This window comes from Heterodontus francisci, chromosome 25, assembly GCF_036365525.1.
Source record: "Heterodontus francisci isolate sHetFra1 chromosome 25, sHetFra1.hap1, whole genome shotgun sequence".
NCBI lineage: Eukaryota > Metazoa > Chordata > Chondrichthyes > Heterodontiformes > Heterodontidae > Heterodontus > Heterodontus francisci.
In genome coordinates, this window is record NC_090395.1 from 64236862 (window position 1) to 64261178 (window position 24317).

A 24317-nucleotide genomic window follows, 5' to 3' on the forward strand; every position below is an offset into this window, starting at 1 on the left:
AATAACCTTCATTTGCCAATGTCACTTGTCATGGAACGCGGGAGAGTTGCCACATTCATTGAACTGAGCAAGCTCTGACTCTTTCCATGGACTGAGGTGTAACACCAACTCTAACACGTAGTGAAATGCGCCAAGTGAGCTCAGGGCAGACATAGACCTGAAGCAATTTTAGTTTATAGATTGGGATCTTCTTGTGTAACTACTTTTTTTTGTAGTTAAGAGACTGTCAGAATTGCAATAACGTCATTAGTGTTTACAGTGCTGCAGGCTGCTCGGAAGTAAAGTTTCTCTTTGCTACTTCCTCACAGGATGAGTTCCTTATTTCAGTCGTGCCATTATAGAGGTGCGGCATTACCCAGACTGATAGAAAACAATAAACCAAATGGCCAGTTGCCACAAGCATGGGAGCATGTCACCTTCCCACCTATTTGTTAAGTGATTGCTTTCGGCATTGGGAAACTTGAAAGAGAAAACTAGACAAAAAATAAGTTCAGGTCTTGCTTAAACACCATGAGGGTGGAATTTCCACAGAATTTCTTCATTCTCACGCCATAACTTAAAAACCCGGAGAAACAACGTAAACAGCCATTTATGGCATTTCTCAATGTTTCTGCTGATCCTCCGTCAAACTTACAAAGAACGTCTGAAAGAAACACAGATGCCATGTTTTCCAAGAGGTTTTACTTTCTTCTATATTTTCAAATTTTGCATTGACCTGTCTTATCAGCATCGTTAGATTTTTTAGTTTACTTAAGTTGCAGAAGTTCGGATCGATGAAGTAGCTTTAGTAAGAAGCAGAAAAACAGGCCCATTTTGTCTTGGCTTGTTGCAATATGCAACTGCATTGGGAATTGGCTGTTTTGTATCAGAATGAACTGACCACCAGAATCCTAGCAATGTAAGATTAGTTCAATGAAATGTCTTGGGATTAAGCTGCTGAATATTTTTTCTATTAGTCTGCAGTTTTTATCTATACTAAAATCTCATTGCCTTCCTTTTGCGGTTATGCTGCAAATGTATATGAAATATCAGGATGTTTTCAAACTGGATTACAGCAAGATCAAAAGCAATATTTCCCTTCAAAGTCATAACCACTTAGATTTTGATATTCTAAATTGTTTGTGTGTTGATCCCAGCAAACTGCACTTTACAGCTGGACAACAAATGCTCGCTGCTCATGTCAAGGGCATTTTTCTATGAATAGCGAATCAAAATGATTATGCAAACTATTTTGCTATAATGGTAATGGCCCGTTACACATGTTTTTCAAGAATCGGTCATGGCTTAAAGACTATTCTATTACTTTTATCTGTCTGTACAGGCCTGGGAATGAAAGCTACAGATATACATAGGGAAATATGAAATGGGAAAGGTGCATTTAGCTTATCGCCACTATGATGTCAGCTGTGGCTCAATGGTAGCACCCTCACCTATACTTCAGGAGGTTGTGGGTTCCAAGCACCAGTCCGGAGCCTTCAGTGTGTAATCCAGGCTGACATTTCAATGAACTGTCAGAGGTGCTGCCTTTTGGATGAGGCCCAACTTATTCTGCTATATATTAGATTTTGTGCATAGTCATTTATGGCACAGAAGGCGGCCATTTGGCCCATCAAGTCCATGCCGGCTCGCCACAGAGCTATGCAGCCAATCTGCTCCTGTTTAATCCCCGTAACCTTGTAAGTCTATTTCTCTCAGGTGGCCATCCAACTTCCTCTTGAAGTCAGTGATTGTCTCCTCTTCCACCACCCGTTCCAGGTCATTACCACCCGCTGTGTAAAGAATAATTTCTCACATTCCCCCTGCATCTTTTGTCCAAACTGTGTCCCCTAGTCCTTGAAGCATTTGATAATGGGAACAGTCTTACCTTGTCTAACTTATTTAAGCCTGTCGTAATCTTGTATACTTCTATTAAATCTCCCCTCAATCTCCTTTGTTCTAAGGAGAACAAACCAAGCTTTTCCAACCGAACTAGAGGGGGAACTAGTAAATAAGGCCAGTAAGACTAAGAGGAAGAGCAGGCAGGGAGATGTTGCTGAGCACAGCGGGACTGGTGTTCTGAAGTGCATTTGTTTCAATGCAAGAAGTATAACAGGTAAGGCAGATGAACTTAGAGCTTGGATTAGTACTTGGTAGTATGATGTTGCTATTACAGAGACTTGGTTGAGGGAAGGACAGGATTGGCAGCTAAATGTTCCGGGATTTAGAAGCTTCAGGCGAGATAGAGGGGGATGTAAAAGGGGTGGGGGAGTTGCATTACTTGTTAAGGAGAATATCACAGCTGTACTGCGGGAGGAAGACACCTTGGAGGGATCATGCAGCAAGGCAATATGGGTGGAGCTCAGGAATAGGAAGGGTGCAGTCACGATGTTGGGGGTTTACCACAGGCCTCCCAACAGCCAGCGGGAGGTTGAGGAGCAGATATGTAGACAGATTTTGGAAAGATGTAAAGGTAACAGGGTTGTAGTGCTGGGTGAATTTAACTTCCCCTATATTGACTGGACTCACTTAGTGCTAGGGGCTTGGATGGGGCAGAATTTGTAAGAAGCATCTAGGAGAGCTTCTTGAAACAATATGTAGATAGTCCAACTAGGGAAGGGGCCGTATCGGACCTGGTATTGGGGAATGAGCCCAGCCAAGTGGTCGAAGTCTCAGTAGGGGAGTATTTCGGGAACAGTGACCATAATTCCATAAGTTTTAAGGTACTTGTGGATAAGGATAAGAGTAGTCCTCGGGTGAAGGTGCGAGATTGGGGGAAGGCTAATTATAACAATTTTAGGCAGGAACTGGAGAATTTAGATTGGGGGCGGCTGTTTGAGGGTAAATCAACATCTGACATGTGGGATTCTTTCAAATGTCAGTTGATTAGAATCCAGGACCAGCATGCTCCTGTGAGGAAGAAGGATAAGCTTGGCAGGTTTCGGGAACCTTGGATAACGAGGGATATTGTGAGCCTAGTCAAAAAGAAAAAGGAAGCATTCATAAGGGCTAGAAGGCTGGGCACAGATGAAGCCCTTGAGGAATATAAAGAAAGTAGGAAGGAACTTAAGCAAGGAGTCAGGAGGGCTAAGAGGGGTCATGAAAAGTCATTGGCAAACAGGATTAAGGAGAATCCCAAGGCTTTTTATACGTATATAAAGAGCAAGAGGGTAACCAGGGAAAGGGTTGGCCCACTCAAGGACAGAGGAGGGAATCCATGTGTGGAGCCAGAGGAAATGGGCGAGGTACTAAATGAGTACTTTGCATCAGTATTCACCAAAGAGAAGGACTTGGTGGATGATGGGTCTAGGGAAGGGAGTGTAGATAGTCTGGGTCATGTCGTTCTCAAAAAGGAGGCGGTGTTGGGCGTCTTGCAAAGCATTAAGGTAGATAAGTCCACAGGGCCTGATGGGATCTACCCCAGAATACTGAGGGAGGCCAGGGAAGAAATTGCTGGGGCCTTGACAGAAATCTTTGTATCCTCATTGGCTACAGGTGAGGTCCCAGAGGACTGGAGAATAGCCAATGTTGTTCCTTTGATTAAGAAGGGTAGCAAAGATAATCCAGGAAATTATAGACCGGTGAGCCTTACATCAGTGGTAGGGAAATTATTAGAGAGGATTCTTCGGGACAGGATTTACTCCCATTTGGAAACAAATGAACTCATTAGCGAGGGGCAGCATGGTTTTGTGAAGGGGAGGTCGTGTCTCACTAACTTGATCGAGTTTTTTGAGTAAGTGCCGAAGATGATTGATGAAGGAAGGGCAGTGGATGTTGTCTATATGGACTTCAGTAAAGCCTTTGACAAGGTCCCTTATGTCAGACTGGTGCAAAAGGTGAAGTCACACGGGATCAGAGGTGAGCTGGTAAGATGGATACAGAACTGGCTCGGTCATAGAAGACAGAGGGTAGCAGTGGAAGGGTGCTTTTCTGAATGGAGGGCTGTGACTAGTGGTGTTCCGCAGGGATCAGTGCTGGGACCTTTGCTGTTTGTATTATATATAAATGATTTGGAGGAAAATGTAGCTGGTCTGATTAGTAAGTTTGCGGACGACACAAAGGTTGGTGGAGTTGCGGCTAGTGATGAGGATTGTCAGAGGATACAGCAGGATATAGATCGGTTGGAGACTTGGGCGTAAAAATGGCAGATGGAGTTTAATCTGGACAAATGTGAGGTAATGCATTTTGAAAGGTCTAATGCAGGTGGGAGGTATACAGTAAATGGCAGAACAGTTAGGAGTATTGACAGGCAGAGAGATCTGGGCGTACAGGTCCACAGGTCACTGAAAGTGGCAACACAGGTGGATAAGGTAGTCAAGAAGGCATATGGCATGCTTGCCTTTGTCGGTCGGGGCATAGAGTATAAAAATTGGCAAGTCATGCTGCAGCTGTACAGAACCTTAGTCAGGCCACACTTAGAATATTGCGTGCAATTCTGGTCGCCACACTACCAGAAGGACGTGGAGGCTTTGGAGAGGGTGCAGAGAAGGTTTACCAGGATGTTGCCTGGTCTGGAGGGCATTAGCTATGAGGAGAGGTTGGATAAAGTCGGATTGTTTTCACTGGAACGACAGAGGTGGAGGGGTGACATGATAGAGGTTGACAAAGTTATGAGTGGCATGGACAGAGTGGATAGTCAGAAGCTTTTTCCCAGGGTGGAAGAGTCAGTTACGAGGGGACATAGGTTTAAGGTGCGAGGGGCAAAGTTTAGAGTGGATGTGCGAGGCAAGTTCTTTACACAGAGGGTGGTGAGTGCCTGGAACTTGCTGCTGGGGGAGGTGGTGGAAGCAGGTACGATAGCGACGTTTAAAAGGCATCTTGACAAATACATGAATAGGATGGGAATAGAGGGATACGGTCCCAGAAGGTTTTAGTTTAGGCAGGCATCAAGATCGGCGCAGGCTTGGAGGGCCGAATGGCCTGTTCCTGTGCTGTACTGTTCTTTGTTCTTTGTTCTAACCTTGTAACGAAAATCCTCTATTCCTGGAACCATTCTGGTAAATCTCCTCTGCACCCTCTCAAGGACCCTCACCTCCTTCCTGAAGTGTGGTGACCAGAACTGGATGCAATAATATAGTTGGGGCCTAACCAGAGCTTTATAGAGGTTCAGCATAACTTCGGGTCATAGTCATAGAGAGATACAGCACTGAAACAGACTCTTCAGCCCACCAAGTCTGTGCCGACCAACAACCACCCATTTTATACTAATCCTAAATTAATCCCATATTCCCTACCACATCCCCACCATTCTCCTACCACCTACCTACGCTAGGGGCAATTTATAATGGCCAATTTACCTATGGCCAATCTCACACTGAAGAGTGCCTGCAGAGTCTCATCGACAGGTTTGCGGCTGCCTGCAATGAATTTGGCCTAACCATCAGCCTCAAGAAAACGAACATCATGGGGCAGGACGTCAGAAATGCTCCATCCATCAATATTGGCGACCACGCTCTGGAAGTGGTTCAAGAGTTCACCTACCTAGGCTCAACTATCACCAGTAACTTGTCTCTAGATGCAGAAATCAACAAGCGCATGGGAAAGGCTTCCACTGCTATGTCCAGACTGGCCAAGAGAGTGTGGGAAAATGGCGCACTGACACGGAACACAAAAGTCCGAGTGTATCAAGCCTGTGTCCTCAGTACCTTGCTCTATGGCAGCGAGGCCTGGACAACGTATGTCAGCCAAGAGCGACGTCTCAATTCATTCCATCTTCGCTGCCTCCGGAGAATACTTGGCATCAGGTGGCAGGACCGTATCTCCAACACAGAAGTCCTCGAGGTGGCCAACATCCCCAGCTTATACACACTACTGAGTCAGCGGTGCTTGAGATGGCTTGGCCATGTGAGCCGCATGGAAGATGGCAGGATCCCCAAAGACACATTGTACAGCGAGCTCGCCACTGGTATCAGACCCACCGGCCGTCCATGTTTCCGCTTTAAAGACGTCTGCAAACGTGACATGAAATCCTGTGACATTGATCACAAGTCATGGGAGTCAGTTGCCAACGTTCGCCAGAGCTGGCGGGCAGCCATAAAGACGGGGCTAAAGTGTGGCGAGTCGAAGAGACTTAGCAGTTGGCAGGAAAAAAGACAGAGTCGCAAGGGGAGAGCCAACTGTGTAACAGCCCTGACTAACAAGTTTCTCTGCAGCACCTGTGGAAGAGCCTGTCACTCTAGAATTGGCCTTTATAGCTACTCCAGGCGCTGCTTCACAAACCACTGACCACCTCCAGGCGCTTAGCCATTGTTTCTCGAGATAAGGAGGCCAAAGAAAGAAAGAAAGAGAATTTACCTATCAACCTGCAAGTCTTTGGCTATGGGAGGAAACCAGAGCACCAGGCGGAAACAGTGGCGCAGTGGTTAGCACCGCAGCCTCACAGCTCCAGCGACCCGGGTTCAATTCTGGTCACTGCCTGTGTGGAGTTTGCAAGTTCTCCCTGTCTCTGCATGGGTTTTCGCCGGGTACTCCGGTTTCCTCCCATCACCAAAAGACTTGCAGGTTGATAGGTAAATTGGCCATTATAAAATGCCCCTCGTATAGGTAGGTGGTAGGGGAATATAGGTACAGGTGGGGATGTGGTAGGAATGTGGGATTAGTGTCGAGTTAGTATAAATGGGTGGTTGATGGTCGGCACAGACTCGGTGGGCCGATGGGCCTGTTTCAGTGCTGTATCTCTAAATACATTTAAAAAAAATAAAAAACCCACACGGTCACAGGGAGAACTTACAAACTCCGCACAGGCGGTACCCAGAACTGAACGCGGGTCACTGGAGCTATGAGGCTGCGATGCTAACCACTGCGCTGTCCCTGCTTCCCTGCTTTGGTACTCAATGTCTCATCTTATGAAGCTCAAGATCCCATACGCTTTACTAACCACTCCCTCAATATGTCCTGCCACCTTCAAAGATCGCTGCACATGCACCCCCAGATCCCTCTGTTCCTGCACACTCTTTAGCACTGTGCCCTTAAGTATATATTCCCTCTCCCTAATCCTTCTGCCAAAATGCATCACCTCACACTTGTCAGTATTAAATTTCATCTGCCACCTCTCTGCCCATTCTGCTAGACTATCTATGTCCTGTTGCAGGCAGTTCATATCATCCTCACTGTTTGCCACACATCAAGTATGGTGTCATTGGCAAATTTTGAGATACTACTCTGTATTTCAAATATATATCTAGCAAAAAGGAGCAGTGGTCATGAAATATGTTTTTCACCTTTGTGTGAACCTTATTGCTGTTGGGAACCCCATTATGCTGCCTGTATTGCCAGTTACGTCTTAAAGTGGCACTGTGATAGGACTTTGCAATGTTAAGGGCGTCACATCTTGCCTGTCACAGGTTGATTCAGCCTTGTGTCACAAACAATATCTAATAATATGTGGAATGAGAGTATAAACAAAAACTTTCACTCCATATTTTGAAGTCTTAGTAGAATAGAGGGCGGCACAGTGGCGCAGTGGTTAGTACTGCAGCCTCACAGCTCCAGCGACCTGGGTTCAATTCTGGGTACTACCTATGTGGAGTTTGCAAGTTCTCCCTGTGACCGCGAGGGTTTCCGTCGGGTGCTCTGGTTTCCTCCCACAGCCAAAGACTTGCAGGTTGATGGGTAAATTGGCCATTGTAAATTGCCCCTAGTATAGGTAGGTAGTAGGAGAATTAAGGGAAGGTGGGAATATGGGATTAATGTAGGATTCGTATAATTGGGTGGTTGGTGGGTCGAAGGGTCTGTTTCAGTGCTGTATCTCTAAATAAATAAATAAAATATGTTACAAGATTTTAAAAATCCTTACCAAATATATTTGTACTATTTTATCCTTCTGACCCCATTTCTCATCACCTACTCACCTCAGACCCAGCCAGAACCTATATATTACTCCCACCATAATTGGGTGACAGGAATATTGCGTTATGCCGAAATGTTAATTTAGTTTTAGTGGCATACAGGGCCTACATCTGCTCCCCTTCTAACAAGGGACTGCTCCAGTGACATTGTCAACTGGGAGAGTCCAGAGTGAGGCTCAATGAAACAAAGGCGACTATGAGTTCAAGCTGGGCTAAAAGCCACTGGAGCTGCCCAGTCCAAGGAACCCCTCAAGATGCAGGACAGGGATATAGATTTCTTAGCCTGTGAGATGGTTTCTTGGGCCATGACAGCTCCAGGATGGTTCTTAGTCTGGTTTGAGGTCATGGACGTGGCTTCTTGTGTGGAGTCACTCCAGACTCTCTTGGTTGATGATGTCACTTGACAGTGATGTCACTAAAGAGGCTTCAAAGCAGGAGAAACTGGATTTTAGAATCTCCATGACAGGAATAAATTAAGGTTTTCACTGAAACAAATTTTGCTCAGACCATTATTTTCCTGGTAGTGTTCTTCCTATCTCCGTGATGTATAATTGACTCCTGATGTACAGGGTACTTTTGAGCTGCTCAGGCTTGTCAGGTTTTGGAGGCATTCTGATGGGTTTTTTTTTTTGAGGATCAGGGAGCTACTTTGTTGAAATGTTTTTGCTTGGCCAGGTTAGTGGCATTTCAGCTTTGACTCAATTCAGAACTACAGGCGTTCAATTCAGCTGCGCTTTGGGGCATCTTTGGGGTGGGGAGGTAATCAAGTGTAATTGGCCTCCAATCACATGATATAGTTGCTGCTGCTTGAATTTTCTGTTCTGGTACACTATGAAATACGGGTCTGAAAGCTGTGATTCAGGGAGTGAGTGTTGACCACACGTTACGTGTCGTGTGAAGCCACTGCGCAAGCTGCCAAATTCCACTAAGCCCGTGCAACTATGACCCCGCTCTTTAAATCATTCATTAGCTTTTTATTCATTCGTTCACGGGATGTGGAAGTCACTGGCAAGGCTGGCATGTATTGCCCAGCCCCAATTGCCCTTGCGAAGGTGGTGGTGAGCCATCTTCTTGAACCGCTGCAGTCCCTGGGGTGAAAGTGTTCCTAAAATGCTGTTAGCTTTGAATTTCCAGGATTTTAATCCAGCAACAATGAAGGAATGGCGATTTATGTCCAAGTCAGAATGGTGTGTGACTTAAAGGGGAACATGGAAGTGATAGCATTCTTATGCACTTGCTTTCCTTGTCCCTCTAGGCAGTAGAGGTCGTGGGTTTGGGAGGTGCCACCTATTGTATGCTTATTTGGTACGCTGCCACGTTTGTTAATCTAGATTAGAGAGATTCTTTAGTCTGGAGTAGTTAGAACATGATAATTTATTACGGTATAACTAGGTACATCTTTATACTGGTCTGTGTAACTCCTCCAAAGCCACGCTGCATCTAGCTTCAAGCCACTCTCACATCTGATCGCTTACATCATCATGGTAGGAGGTACTCTTTGCACACTGTCAGGATTAACCCTTTCAGACCCTTATACTACACCACCAAGTAAGCCTTGACAAGTCGCAACAGTGCATCTTGTAGACAATACACACTGTAGCTATTGTGCGCTGGAGGGAGTGAAGGTTTAAATCATTGGATGGGTTGCCAATCAAGTGGACTGCTGTGCTATAGATCGTAGGGAGCTTCTTGAATGTTGTTGGAGCTGCAAATCATCCAGGAGAGTATTCCATCACACTCCAGACTTCTACATTGTGATTGGTAGAGAGGCTCTGGGAAGTCCAGTGAGTCACTCATTGCCTCTGACCTGCTCCATTAACCATGGCATTTATGTGGCTGGGCCGGTTCAGTTTCTGGTTACTGGTGACCCTGAGGATGTTGATCGTGGGGACCTCAACTGTGGCAGTGCCATTAAATGTCATGGGGAGGTGGTTATGTTCTCTCTCATTGAAAATGGTCATCGCCTGACACTTGTGTCAAGCGAATATTAGTTTTATGATGGCAGGCGCTAATGGTGAAAGCACCATATGCATTATGAGATAAGTTGACCTTATCTGTCTCTTGTTGTGTTTTAGTTTGGGGGTTGTGCAAATGGTTTCCATCTTGTTATCGCTGTTGTTCCAACAGGAGAAATTTGTCATAGAATCATAGAAATTGATTGTACTCAGTGTGAATTCAGAATGTTATCTTGTGCAGGGAAATTAATGTGCAACATTGTCAGTGTAAAGGTCAAGGTTGTGAAAACCGCAATGGTTTCCCGATGTTTCGAAAGCCAAGAGCAAGTCTGTTCGTTATCACACACAGTCTCCCAGCATCACTTTGTCCTGTGCTTATACTTCAGTTCTGTTTTTTTGAATAAAGTCATAGCGTGTTGCAGCACTGAAGTAGTCATTCGAACAGCTTCTCCAAATTAGTCCCCCCTTGCTAATCCTTTCATGTATATCTGATCACTGGAGAAAGACAGCAGCAGGCTGCTCATGCAATGGAAAGCAATGGGTCTGCTTTTTGTCCTTTTCTTCCCTTGATTGGGCTTTAAGGAGGAGGGCATTCGAGAGGTGGAGAGGGAATTTCAGAGCATGGAGTCTAGCTGGCTCAACACTAAGAATGAACCGATAACTCTTTATTTTAATGATGGACATACTGATCACCAAAAAAAAGCAAATGGTAAAACATTGTGCAAGCACCTTGGGATGTTTTACTACATTATAGGCGCTATGCAAATAAAAGATGTGGTTCTACAAGGGAGAAAGTGTAGGTACAGTTCGAGTCCGTGAATTAATACACAAGAACAGATGGAACAAACACGTCTAGTGACACTGAGTATATTCATCATCTTAGTCTTTCAATCTGTACAGTGTTAGTAAACATCCTTTCCTGTTTTGCAGCTTCGCTTCCCTCTGAATGTAGTCATGGCCAACCTGTGGTTGTTTGCTCCACTTGTTAGCAGGTAGGTAATAGCAATAATCTCTCAGTATATTAATCTGATTGTAGTCCAACCAAAGGTTCAAGGCCTGCTACCTGACAAGCAATGACCTAGGCAAGAACAAGCAAAGGCACAACTACGGACATTGCATCAGACTGGGTTAACATGCTTTTAAAATGAGGTGTTGTGCTTTTTTTTTTAACTTTCCTTTTTCATTCCTCCATTTTCTTTCTTTTTATGTCTCCCACCATCTTTCCACTTGCTTTAGGTGAGCCTGTGTTCCAGCCAATTCATGTTTCCCAGTTGTAGGCCTTGTACTACTTTTCTCTGAGATCATCATCCTACTAGCCATGTCTCTAAGTCAGAAGGTTGTGTGTTCAAATCCCACTCCAGAGACTTGGCTGACACTGCAGTGCTGAGGAGGTGTTGTACTGTCAGAGGTGCCGCCTTTCAAGTGAGACATTAAAACAAGATCCTGTCTGCCCCTTCAGGTAGGACATAAAAGATCCTGTGGTGGTCTTTGAAGAGCAAGGGAGATCTCCTTGGTGTCCTGGCCAATATTTATCCCTCAATTAACATCACTAAAACTGAGTATCTGGTCATTATCACATTGTTCTTTATGGGAGCTTGCTTTGCGCAAACTGGCTGTTGCATTTCCCTAAGTTACAACAATGACTATGCTTTGAAAAACAAAGTTCTTCATTGGCTGTATCACACTTTGAGACATCCTGAGATTGTGAAAAGTGCTATGTAAATGCAAGACTTTCCTTTACTGGCTCTTGGAAGCATCAAATCCTTTGAAGAACACACAAGAGTTTGATTATCAATCTACATCATCATTCAAACTCTTTCCCATGTAGGTTGGTGGGTCCTGGGGTTGATTGCCAAAATTTGGGTGGCGCAGTGGTTAATACCGCAGCCTCACAGCTCCAGTGACCCGGGTTCAGTTCTGGGTACTGCCTGTGCGGAGTTTGCAAGTTCTCCCTGTTTCCGCTGGGTGCTCCGGTTTCCTCCCACAGCCAAAGACTTGCAGGTTGATAGGTAAATTGGCCATTGCAAATTGCCCTTAGTGTAGATAGGTGATAGGAGAATGGTGGGGATGTGGTAGAGAAAACGGGGTTAATGTAGGATTAGTATAAATGGGTGGTTGTTGGTCGGCACAGACTCGGTGGGCCGAAGGGCCTGTTTCAGTGCTGTATCTCTAACAAAAAAAAAAATTTGTCACCCAGGCGTAAAACTGGCATAGCTAATTGCTCAGCTGCTATCGCAATCACACGCTTCCTGTTTACATAAGCCGATCTGCTTGCTTTATGCTCGGACAAGTTGACAGTCTACCTCCTGATTTTACCCATACACTGGCAGGAATACCTGAATGATTTACATGGAATTTACAGTACAGATGCAGGCCATTCAGCCCAGCTGGCCTATGGTAGTGTTTATGCTGCACAAGCACAAGCCTTCTTCCAATCTACTTCATCTAACCCTATCAGTGTAACCTTCTATTCCTTTCCATCTCATGTAATCGCCCTTAAATGCATCAATTTGTTAAGTTTATATTTTTAATCTATTCCGTATGCACTAACTCATTTTTTAAAGAATTTTTTTTTGTTTTGCCAAATGAAAGTCAGAAAATTGCATACTGCACGATTGCCCACTTTAGGGGTAAAGCAAAATACTGTGGATGGTGGAGATCTGAAATAAAAACAGAAAGTGCTGGAAATACTCAGCAAGTCTGGCAGCATCTTTGGAGAGAGAAACAGAGTTAACGTTTCAGGTCAATGATCCTTCATCGGAACTCCTTCTGATGAAAGGTCATCAACCTGAAACATTAGCTCTGTTTTCTCTCTTCAGACATGCCGCCAGACCTGCTGAGTATTTCCAGCACTTCCTGTTTTTGTTCCTACTTTGGGGTAGCAGGAAGGACCAAAGTGGAGAATCTCCGCTTTCGGACCTAATAGCGGAGAGTTTCCTGCTGAATGACCGGCCCATCATGAACAGGCCTGACACTGGCCACACTCATTTCACATTGTGGAATTACATTACAGAGACCTTCATTCCATTAGTTTAGGCTGGAGTCAATGTGCAGAGGAACAGTATGCTTAAACCCTTGTACAAACAGTTTATATTAATATAGTGACTCAATGTAGCTAAACATCCCAAAATGCTTTACAGGAGCCTTGCAAGCAACTTTTGACCCTGAGTCACGTAAGGAGATATTAAGACAGATGTCTAGATGCTTGGTCGAAGAGTGTCTTACAGAAGGAGAAAGAGAGGGAGAGAGATTGGAGAGGTTTAAATAGGCAATTATAGAGCATAGGGCCCAGGCAGCTAAAAGCATAGCCACCAACAGTGGAGCAGTGAAATGTGAAGGTGTACACTCTCACCATTTTGGAATTTAAAAAGTTGCAGCACTGTTAGTTAATCAATTTCTTTTAATGCTTTACGATTCTCGTTCTATTTATTCTTTGCAGATGAGGCTAACCAAACAACATTAGTAGTCACCATAGTCAAGATCTTACAGAAATTTTGATCAGCAAATTCATGTTCAAATGACCGATGTATTTCTGGGTGCAGTGTCTTTACAAATTTAAAGTAAATAGGTTAACGCCAGTGAAATAATGTAGATGGAATGTGGTACAAGTTTATTATGAAATCAGGCATGAATTTTGCCAATTCGCATTTCTTTTTTAACTTGGTGTTGGGCAATGCTGGCAAGGCTGGCATTCATTACCCATCCCTAATTGCCTTGAGAAGGCGCTGTTGAACCATGAACTCCTACAATCCTCTTTGCTGGTGTTCGCAGGATGGTGAATTCCAGGTTGGTGGCCCAATAACAATAAAACAAAGGTGATATATGGCCAAGTTAGGAAATTGTATGTGACTTGGACGAGGATCTGGGAGATGGATGGTGTTCCTACACCATTGTTGCTTCTGGTGGTCGAGGTCACGGGTGAGGCAGGGACTCTTGAAGGAAGTTTGATGAGGTGAGATCCTGGGATTAGAGGGTTGCCCTCTGAGAAGAGACTGAGTAGATTGGGCCTATATTCTCTGGAGGCGAGAAGAATGCGGGGGAAATCTCATTGAAACGTGTAAAATTCTGAGAGGGCTTGACAGGGTAGATGCTGAGAGGCTGCTTCCTCCCGACTGGAGAGTCTAGCTCTAGTGACATACTCTCAGGATAAAAGGTCGGCCATTTAGTACGGAGATGAGGAGAAATTTCTTTACTCAAAGCATTGTGAATCTTTGGAATTCTCTATCCCAAAGGGCAGTGGAAGCTCAGTTAGTGAGTATATTCAAGACTGTGTCAACTGACTTTTGGACACTAAGGGAATGAAAGGCTATGGGGATAGGGTGGGAGAGTGGATTTGCTGTAAGTGTTGAGTCATGATCTTATTAAAATACAGAGCGGACTCAAAGGGACAAACAGCCTATTCCTGCTCTTAATTTCTTATATTCTTATGAGGTGTTGCAATGGATCCTGCAGGTTATACATAGTACTTACTTCCCTGTTAGATGGACAAAGTTAGAGCTCATACAGCAAAAAAACTCGTACCTTTTTATTTTTTATATATCTCCTTGTAATAGAATGATGGAGACGAAGCCAAGTACCAACAGTATTATCCGGACAACCACTGCAGTGACAGAGTTTCATGCTGGAGTTAAGGTAAAAGATCAACAACTTACTTTCACAAATCAGAGACATTCTTTTTAAAAGTGTATTTCAGGACTGTGTCGTAGTCTCGACTGTGTTTGGCCTTTGGCCGTATTTAATATGACCTTCCTGTGCATGCTCTCTAAAGCTGCAGTGAATCTTGATTCAAAACAGAGTCTTTTGTTTTGGTTTTAATTTGTCCGAAGAATTTGCCAGTTCTGAACTTCAATGGTTAAAGGATATGAAGAAATTAGCAGGGATATCAGGGGAGAGCAAAAAAGGATAGTGAGATGTGATTTCTCTTCTGTACTCAGTTATTCATTTTAGGGGGGAATATTTGTAAGATTTTGACTACACAAACATTTAGTTTCCTTAATTTGATGTCTTTTTGAAGGTTTGATTTCAATCTCTCCCCCTCTGCTCCTCAAGCTGGAGTATGTTTCCCAAGATAATGGATATCCTCCAGTACCTTGACCCAGCTGCCACTTAGCAGCCCAGATTTTAACAGCTCCTTGGTACCCACACCCTTCTCCCAGCCCCCTTCTGCACCACTGCCACTTCCAGCATTATCCGCCAGAAGTGGCATTGAGTGTATGATCATTCACGCAGATATGCGTAGGTCTATTATAATTACATAATTTACAACATTTGTGCTTTTGCAACACTGGATGTAAAGAACACCCACTGCACCCCTGAAAAAAAAAGCAACTCCCTTCCTAACAGCACTGTGGGTGTACCTACCCCACATGGACTGCAGTGGTTCAAGAAGGCAGCTCACCACCACCTTCTCAAGGGCAATTAGGGATGGGCAATGAATGCTGGCCTGGCCAGCGACGCCCACATCCCATGAATGAATTAAAAAAAAGAATTCAGCAGTCCTGCAAGCAGGGGGAGGTGAGGGATTTAGTGCCAGTCGATCACAGCCCATTCATTTTGTTGTGTTATAGTGGCCTGCAAGTCCTGTCACAACCAATTGCTTTCGCCTCCCCTACCCTGCCTTCCAGGCAAGCTCCCTGATTGAAACCAGGAAGTACACCTCACCAATGCAAATGACCCTGAAAATTGGCTGACGTCTATGGCATATCCTTGTAGCATAAGAGGAACATACGAAATAGGAGCAGGAGTAGATCATACAGCCCCTCAAGGCTGCTTCGCCATTCAGTAAGATCATCTACCTCAACTCCACTTTCCTGCCCTTATCCCATATCCCTTAATTTCCTCAGTGGCCAAAAAAAGCAAGTGGAACCTGCTCCCCATCGATTGAATATCTGAGAATGAAATAAATTGGGTGAAAGTAAAATCCCACCCGCACCTCACATCCACACATGAGCACCTTGGTTAATCTTTTCTTTTTGTTCAATTAGTGCATTATAGCCAGCACTGAGCTTACTTACCCTGGATTCCTGCCCAAATCCTGCTAACATAATGCAGGGAACATACTGGATATAGCTCAGATAAGCGTGGTACAGAAATTTATGCAACAGAACTGTTCATTCTGGGTGTTTCCCCTGGCCTCGTTAATAATTCATGGAACAAGCTGCCAGACCTTGTGGTGAGCGCTGACTCACTATGTATCTTGAAGAGAGTTGGGCTGGTTCCTGTTTGGGGTGGAGATCCCATCTTGCAAGAAGTAGGAACAAAATAATCTTAACTCATGGTTGATGTGGTATCCCAGAGGAATTTCAATTGCTAAGAGGGCTCGGAGAGGAATTCTCCAGCTTACCCACCATCACCACCCCCGCCGCTCAATTGGCCTTGGGTTTTGGATCTGTATTTTTTGCATCTCCCAGGAGTCGACATGGCACCTAGGCATAGAGGGGGGTATGGTCCAGTTTCTTCTTTTTCAGGTTTACTTTTATTGTTGCTGTGGAGACTTTTGAGTAGGGTCTCTCTCGTTGCTGTCTTCCTCCAGTAATGTCAGGTATGGGGTCCCTGGCCTGAGATTCAATCCCAAGACACCAAACTCCACCCTCCTCCCCTCGCCCCATACTCCCCACAAGAAACCATGCTACTGACAGGAATATTTGCAGCTCTGGAGCAAGTGTCAGATGAGATTAATGACACAGGCACCAGCTGTTTGCATAGGAGCAACCGCAGAGAGGCCTCGTAGGGTTAGGGTTGCAAACTCCAGTCAGATGTAGTCCAGGAGGTTTCATCATATGACTCCCCTCCCCCCTCCCCCCTCCCCCCCCCATTTCCGAGTGGCCTGCCCAGTCTCACAGCCTTTGTTTCCCATTTCCAATACCATTGTTAGGATTAAATGAAATGTTAATAGAAACTGTAATGGAAAACACACAATTTTTAAAAATCATTTTAAGATTCTAATCCTGAATTGATCACAGCAGTGCCCAAGAGATGAATCTTTAATATAAATGGAAAATGCTGCAAATATTCACCAGATGAGTATTTCCAGCATTTTCTGTTCGTATTTCATATTCCAGCATCTGTAATATTTTGCCTACGGATGAATTTTTAATTCTTGGAGACGCCAGGACAATGCTGGAGGGTTGGCAACCCTAAGCAGAGGATAGATCCTATCCTATGGCAAATGTCACCATCAGGTGAGGAGAGGGCAAAAGGGTCTCCTCTTGTCCCTCTCCTTGTTTGACCGCAACAGGGTTTATTTCTTTTAAACAGTGGATATGCTTACCAGTTCAGTGACTATTTAACCCCTTATGTGCTATGACCATAAAAGAACCAATTGGACAGGTTTTCTTAGGTTTAAACAAGAAAGAGGTTAGTTTATTGCACTTAAAACCAAACCCCGATCAAAGTAAAATAATAAACTGTGCTCCAAATTTCACACGCGCACACACACACACACACACAAGAATCACATACACACAAATAGGTTACAGAGTGGAGAACAATGGATTGGTTGGATTAGAGTCCAGAACAATAAAAAGAAGGGTATACAGTCTGTGGAGTCTGGTAATTCCGTAGTCTTCTGGCTAAACTTGATGGTCCTGAAGTTTCAGACTGGTAGATGTGGCCAACTGGTTCAGGGTTTTCTTGGAGACAGTGATGAAGTTGGTTTTCTTCACGGGGTCTCTGTCTGCAGCAATGATACTTGGATGTTTGCAGCCAGCAGGCAGGGTTCGAACTTGCAAGGTCACCTGGACAGAGAGGGAGATCCCACTTGCATCCTTCACTGGTCAGTCTGTGATGCTTGTCTGTCTGTAGAGAGAAGGAGCAGCTAGTTTCACACAGATGGTGAGTCTGTCACATGATGGCCCAGTGTATTCTCTCTTTTGCAACTTAATTAGATCAGGTATAAGAATTCCAATCTCTCTCAGGGGTCCCATTGTTTCAGCAATTACCCCTTGAGTGGTTCATCTCTACCAGTGCTAATGTTCCAAGATTGCCTTTAATGTCTTGTTAATGAAGACAGGGCAGATAGTCCGTTCAAAATTCTCAGGCCATTGTCCTAGTTGGAGATTTACCAAACCTACGTCTCCACCTCGATACATTGGAATGTCGGGTATTTAGATGCAAATTGCAGTGGCCATTTTAGCTGCTAGCTGTTTTCTTTGTCTCCTGTTTTTTTTTTAAAGTATAATTCAGGTTGCCAACCGATGGATTTAAAAAAATCATCATTCAACATAGCACATATTCATAACAAAGTGATAAAATTGCTATTTTTTTTAATAAGAGTTTAAAAAATGATTAAGATAAGAAGGTTATTTTCTTCAGCAAAAGAGGAGGAACGCTGACTAAAAAATTGTTCCCTTTCCCATGCTTTCAATCCCTTTAAATGACTGCGTGGGCTCAATGTTATTGAGAGCTCTGTGTTGGATGTTTTTTGGAAAGAGTTGCTAACAATGTGAAATCAAATATTGACATGAGGAATAAGATTTCTGTAAGAGCGACCAATCACTGAGCTTGTTAGCATCAGCTTATTGCTTTATTGTGGATGAGAAAATCTATAAACAATTTTCGCAACTGAATAAGCATCTCCCAGTGTCAAGGCAGGCTGCATGTAATGCAGCAAAATCAGATTAAGAGGCCTGATCCATTATCATTCATTCAACCACAAACTTAATATGGTGTTTAAATATTGACTTGTTACAAAACCAGATTGGCAGATCAGCTTCAGTTTGTCATAGGTGACTGCCAGTATTCCACATTGTGATCTTTCTGTTGTGCAGGGCATTTGTTCAAACCTGCAGCTGTCATCCGTTTTGATTCAACGCAAGAAACTAATCTCAATGCTTTCTCTCATTCACACACGTCTCATTTGGTCCTCTCTCTCGTTTTTGCTGTCACTCTCTCACTCCCACTTTTACTCTCGCACCATTTTGTTCTTGCTCCCGCTCATTACTCACATGCACTCTTGCTTTCTTCCTTGAATCACGCATTGCATTCTTTTGTAAAACACTGGTTTGGCCTCAGCTGGAGTATTGTGTCCAATTCTAGGCACTGCACATTAGGTAGGTTATGATGGCTTTAGAGAGGCTGCAGAAAAGATTTACAAGAATGGTTCCAGGGATGAGGGACTTCAGTTACATGGATAGATTGGAGAAGCTGTTCGCCTTTTGATAAAAAAAAAGAGGTTGATAGAGGTGTTCAAAATCATGAGAGGTCTGGACTGAGTAGAGTGAAATAATTCCCATTGGCAGAAGGATGGAGAAGCAGAGGACACAGATTTAAAGCAATTGGCAAAAGAACCAAAGGCGACATGAGGAAAAACTTTTTTATGCAGCAAGCAGTTACGATCGGGAGTGCATTGCCTGAAAGGATAATGGAGGCAGATTCGATCATGGCTTTCAAAAAGGAATTGGATGAGTACCTGGAGGGAAAAATTTTGCAGGACTACGGGGGTAGGGCGAGGAAGTGGGACGAGCTCAATTGCTCTTGCAGAGAGCTAGCATGGACTTGACAGGCCAAAGAGCCTCCTCTGTGCTGTCATCATTCTGATTCTATTCTGCGATTCTTTCTTTGTCTCTCTGTGTGTCCCCTTCTCTTTCTTCTATCTCCCTATTTGTAACATTTTTCACATTTGCTCATTGTTTGCAAACCTATGGTGTGAATAATTCACATTTCTCACTGTTAATATTTCGAATCAATCCCAGTAATGTGAAGCTGTTAATGTTGTCACTGATCCACAACTGGAGTTAGAAATGTTGGGTAGCAGATGGACCTTTGGGTATCCTGGAATGTGTCAGTGTCAATGGTATCATGCATGGTAACTGGATCTATAACACAAATGGCTATTGGGCTGCAACAAAGAATATGGGAAGCCCTTATTATCTACCTGTGTTTTTGGCTGCTGGAAAAGAACTTGGAGAGGAATACGTAGCTCTAGATTTTGATTTTTTTTAAAGTTTATCAAAATGCTGCAATTTTCTCCTCCTTGTAGCTTTTGATTTTTGATTTGGGTACAGTTCCATTGATGCCAATGGCCCTCCTGTGCCTTCTAAGTACTTGTTCATATATGAACAATAGGCAGTGAGTATTGATAGGATATTTGACTCTGGAGGCTTTCCCAGATAAACCCTTTCCTGGTGTCAGCTGACAGACACACAACAGTTTCCAGCAAGATTCACTCGTTCAGTAATCAGAGCCCTGATTGTTTAATAGTCCCTCCCCCAGCCCAGCACTGAAGCCAATTATTAAAAGCAAATTGATGAGATCAGTTAATTCAACAGACATACGATTGAACCTGGGGCATTCTGAATTGGATGGTTTATGACTGCATGAGGTGTTGCCTTCAACCACTGACCATAATATTTACCAGTAATCAGGGGCAAAGTACTTCTCAATTGACCTGCAATAGTTGCATCTGGGTCTGGTCCCAATGCTTTCATAGAATCATGGAACGTTTATGGCACAGAAAGAGGCCACTTGGCCCATCGTGCCTGTGCCGGTTGAAAAACAAGCCACCCGGCTTTAATCTAATTCAGCTTCAGGTGATTTGTTATAAAATTAGCTTTCATAGTTTTGAATCTCATTTGAACACTTCAATTAGAATGCTGTCTTGAAAATCATTCCCAGGTATCTACTACTTAGAATCACTCAATCAGAGAATAGTACAGCTCAGCAGGAAGCCATTCAGCCCATCAAGTCTGCACTGACTTCCTGGCCATTAATCTAGTGAAACTGCAAAGAACAACAAAGAACAAAGAACAGTACAGCACAGGAACAGGCCATTCGGCCCTCCAAGCCTGCGCCGATCTTGATGCCTGCCTAAACTAAAACCTTCTGCACTTCCGGGGTCCGTATCCCTCTATTCCCATCCTATTCATGTATTTGTCAAGATGCCTCTTCAACGTCGCTATCGTATCTGCTTCCACCACCTCCCCCAGCAGCAAGTTCCAGGCACTCACCACCCTCTGTGTAAAGAACTTGCCTCGCACAGCCCCTCTAAACTTTGCCCCTCGCACCTTAAACCTATGTCCCCTAGTAACTGACTCTTCCACCCTGGGAAAAAGCTTCTGACTATCCACTCTGTCCATGCCACTCGTAACTTTGTAAACCTCTATCATGTCGCCCCTCCACCTCCGTCGTTCCAGTGAAAACAATCCGAGTTTATCCAACCTCTCCTCATAGCTAATGCCCTCCAGACCAGGCAACGTCCTGGTAAACCTCTTCTGTACCCTCTCCAAAGCCTCCACGTCCTTCTGGTAGTGTGGCGACCAGAATTGCACGCAATATTCTAAGTGTGGCCTGACTAAGGTTCTGTACAGCTGCAGCACGACTTGCCAATTTTTATACTCTAGGCCCCGACCAATGAAGGCAAGCATGCCGTTTGCCTTCTTGACTACCTTATCAACCTGCATTGCCACTTTCAGTGACCTGTGGACCTGTACGCCCAGATCTATCTGCCTGTCAATACTCCTAAGGGTTCTGCCATTTACTGTATACTTCCCACCTGTATTAGATCTTCCAAAATGCATTACCTCACATTTGTCCGGATTAAACTCCATCTGCCATTTTTTCGCCCAAGTCTCAAACCGATCTATATCCTGCTGTATCCTCTGACAATCCTCATCACTATCCGAAACTCCACTAACGTTTGTGTCGTCTGCAAACTTACTAATCAGACCAGTTACATTTTCCTCCAAATCATTTATATATACTACAAACAGCAAAGGTCCCAGCACTGATCCCTGCGGAACACCGCTGGTCACAGCCCTCCATTCAGAGAAGCACCCTTCCACTGCTACCCTCTGTCTTCTATGACTAAGCCAGTTCTGTATCCATCTTGCCAGCTCACCTCTGATCCCATGTGACTTCACCTTTTGTACCAGTCTGCCATAAGGGACCTTGTCAAAGGCTTTACTGAAGTCCATATAGACAACATCCACTGCCCTTCCTTCATCAATCATCTTCGGCACTTCCTCAAAAAACTCGATCAAGTTAGTGAGACACGACCTCCCCTTCACAAAACCATGCTGCCCCTCGCTAATGAGTTCATTTGTTTCCAAATGGGAGTAAATCCTGTCCTGAAGAATCCTCTCTAATAATTTCGCTACCACTGACGTAAGGCTCACCAGCCTATAATTTCCTGGATTATCCTTGCTACCCTTCTTAAACAAAGGAACAACATTGGCTATTCTCCAGTCCTCTGGGACCTCACCTGTAACCAATGAGGATACAAAGATTTCTGTCAAGGCACCAGCAATTTCTTCCCTTGCCTCCCTCAGTATTCTGGGGTAGATCCCATCAGGCCCTGGGGACTTATCTACCTTAATGCTTTTCAAGACGCCCAACACCTCTTCCTTTTTGATAACGACATAACCCAGACTATCTACACTCCCTTCCCTAGACTCATCATCCACCAAGTCCTTCTCTTTGGTGAATACTGATGCAAAGTACTCATTTAGTACCTTGCCCATTTCCTCTGGCTCCACACATGGATTCCCTCCTTTGTCCTTGAGTGGGCCAACCCTTTCCCTGGTTACCCTCTTGCTCTTTATGTACGTATAAAAAGCCTTGGGATTCTCCTTAATCCTGTTTGCCAATGACTTTTCATGACCCCTCTTAGCCGTCCTGACTCCTTGCTTAAGTTCCTTCCTACTTCCTTTATATTCCTCAAGGGTTTCGTCTGTTCCCAGCCTTCTAGCCCTTACGAATGCTTCCTTTTTCTTTTTGACTAGGCTCACAATATCCCTCATTATCCAAGGTTCCCGAAACTTGCCAAACCTATCCTTCTTCCTCACAGGAACATGCCGGTCCTGGATTCTAATCAACTGACGTTTGAAAGACTCCCACATGTCAGATGTTGATTTACCCTTAAACAGCCGCCCCCAATCTAAATTCTCCAGTTCCTGCCAAATCTTGTTATAATTAGCCTTCCCCCAATTTAGCCCTTTCATCCAAGGACTACTCTTATCCTTATCCACAAGTACCTTAAAACTTACGGAATTATGGTCACTATTCCCGAAATACTCCCCTACTGAGACTTCGACCACTTGGCCGGGTTCATTCCCCAATACCAGGTCCAAGATTCATTGGAAAATTCTGTACCATAATTAGTTCTATTCAATATTCCTTATCATGGATAACACCATCTCCAAATGTAATGCAATGATAAACAGTAGCTATTCCAAAGGAGTGTTTAACATTTTTATTTATTTCAAATTTGGTTTATGCATTTGAACTTTCCACCAAGCTTTCATTCCACAATGTGTAACTCAAATTAATCTTTCACTGGATCCCCTAGCATCTCCTGCTGGCTCGCTATTCACTCCTTTCTTCCCAATTGGAATAATTGGGTGGTTGATGGTCGGCACAGACTCGGTGGGCCGAAGGGCCTGTTTCAGTGCTGTATCTCTAAACAATTTGTGCTGTTGCTGACTGTCAGCATTTCCTACAGCTCTTTGAAGGCAAGGCAGTGCTGTGAAAACCCTCAAGTCATATTGTCTGGGCACCTGTATTGCAAGCACATCACTGTTGTAGATTTGCTTTCATTTGCAAATTTAAAATGTGAATTTGCAATGTTCAAAATGGGAATTTTTTTTTGCATCACTGGTTTGTTTTTGAATTTATTTTGGAAATCACGTAATTAACTTTGTGTTTCTGCTTGAACCAGGAGACTTTTCACATGTTAAGTGAATGTGATAACTACTACACTACTGAAACAAGCTTGGTTCTGAAAACTGTGTTTTCGAAAAATCTTTGAGCACCTGAACAATCCCCAGACACAGCAAAGGCAAGTGCCTTTTTCGCCTGATGCTTGGCTCACGTGTTCTTTTGAGCCCAAATTAAACTAGCAACCCTAGGATGACTTTGCTTTGCTTTCCACTCCAGTCCTCCCATTGTACCAGCTGAGCAATCGAAGGGAAGTGACTGAATTGCAGCACCTATGACTGTGTAGCACTCCCTCAGTACTGCACTGATGTGCCAGCCTGGATTATTGTCCCAAGTCTCCGGAGTTGGTAGGGGGTGGGAAGGCAAGAGTGCAACGGAGAGTGAGTCAGGGATCGCACTGAGAGGGGTCAGGGATAAGCAAGAAGGCAGAAGGGAGTGGATCAGAGGCAGATAGGAAGCGTCCGGGCAACAGGTAATTGTAGAAAAACACTCGGCAGATTGCTTATCCTTCACATGTCATTTTTACTTATTGGCAAATTCAAAGAATGTGAGAATTGTTTAAAATTTCCCCAGAGTTAATTAATCAACCCTCTCTTCTCTTTTCTGTGTGGTAGGCTCTGCTTTCTCTTGTATGTTTAGGATGTTTGTTAAGGCATTTGTATTTTTCCAGTTTGTGTTTCTGCTTGTGGCTGTTCAGTTTTCAGTCCATTAACACCCTATCTGTACTTATGCTTTGTCTTTCAGCACACCATTAACATTTTGTTTGCCTTTGCTCCATGACCTTCTGGTCAACTATTCTGTGACCTTGTCCTATCCAACACCTTCTGTTTTGTTATCTCTTGCCCACCCCCGCTTTACTTGCTTAAAATCTTTTACATTTCTTATA

At 44.1% G+C, this 24317-nt stretch overlaps 1 protein-coding gene across 2 annotated transcripts in view; it reads left to right on the forward strand.

Moving 5' to 3' along the window:
- The window catches only part of LOC137383937 (N-fatty-acyl-amino acid synthase/hydrolase PM20D1-like), a 75693-nt gene that overhangs the window by 37218 nt on the left and 14158 nt on the right, over nt 1-24317 (forward strand). For both annotated transcript variants that reach the window (XM_068057349.1, XM_068057350.1), the window contains 2 exons: nt 10709-10770; nt 14332-14410. In XM_068057349.1, coding sequence (XP_067913450.1) covers nt 10709-10770; nt 14332-14410 — 141 coding nt within the window. The remainder of the gene's footprint in view (nt 1-10708; nt 10771-14331; nt 14411-24317) is intronic.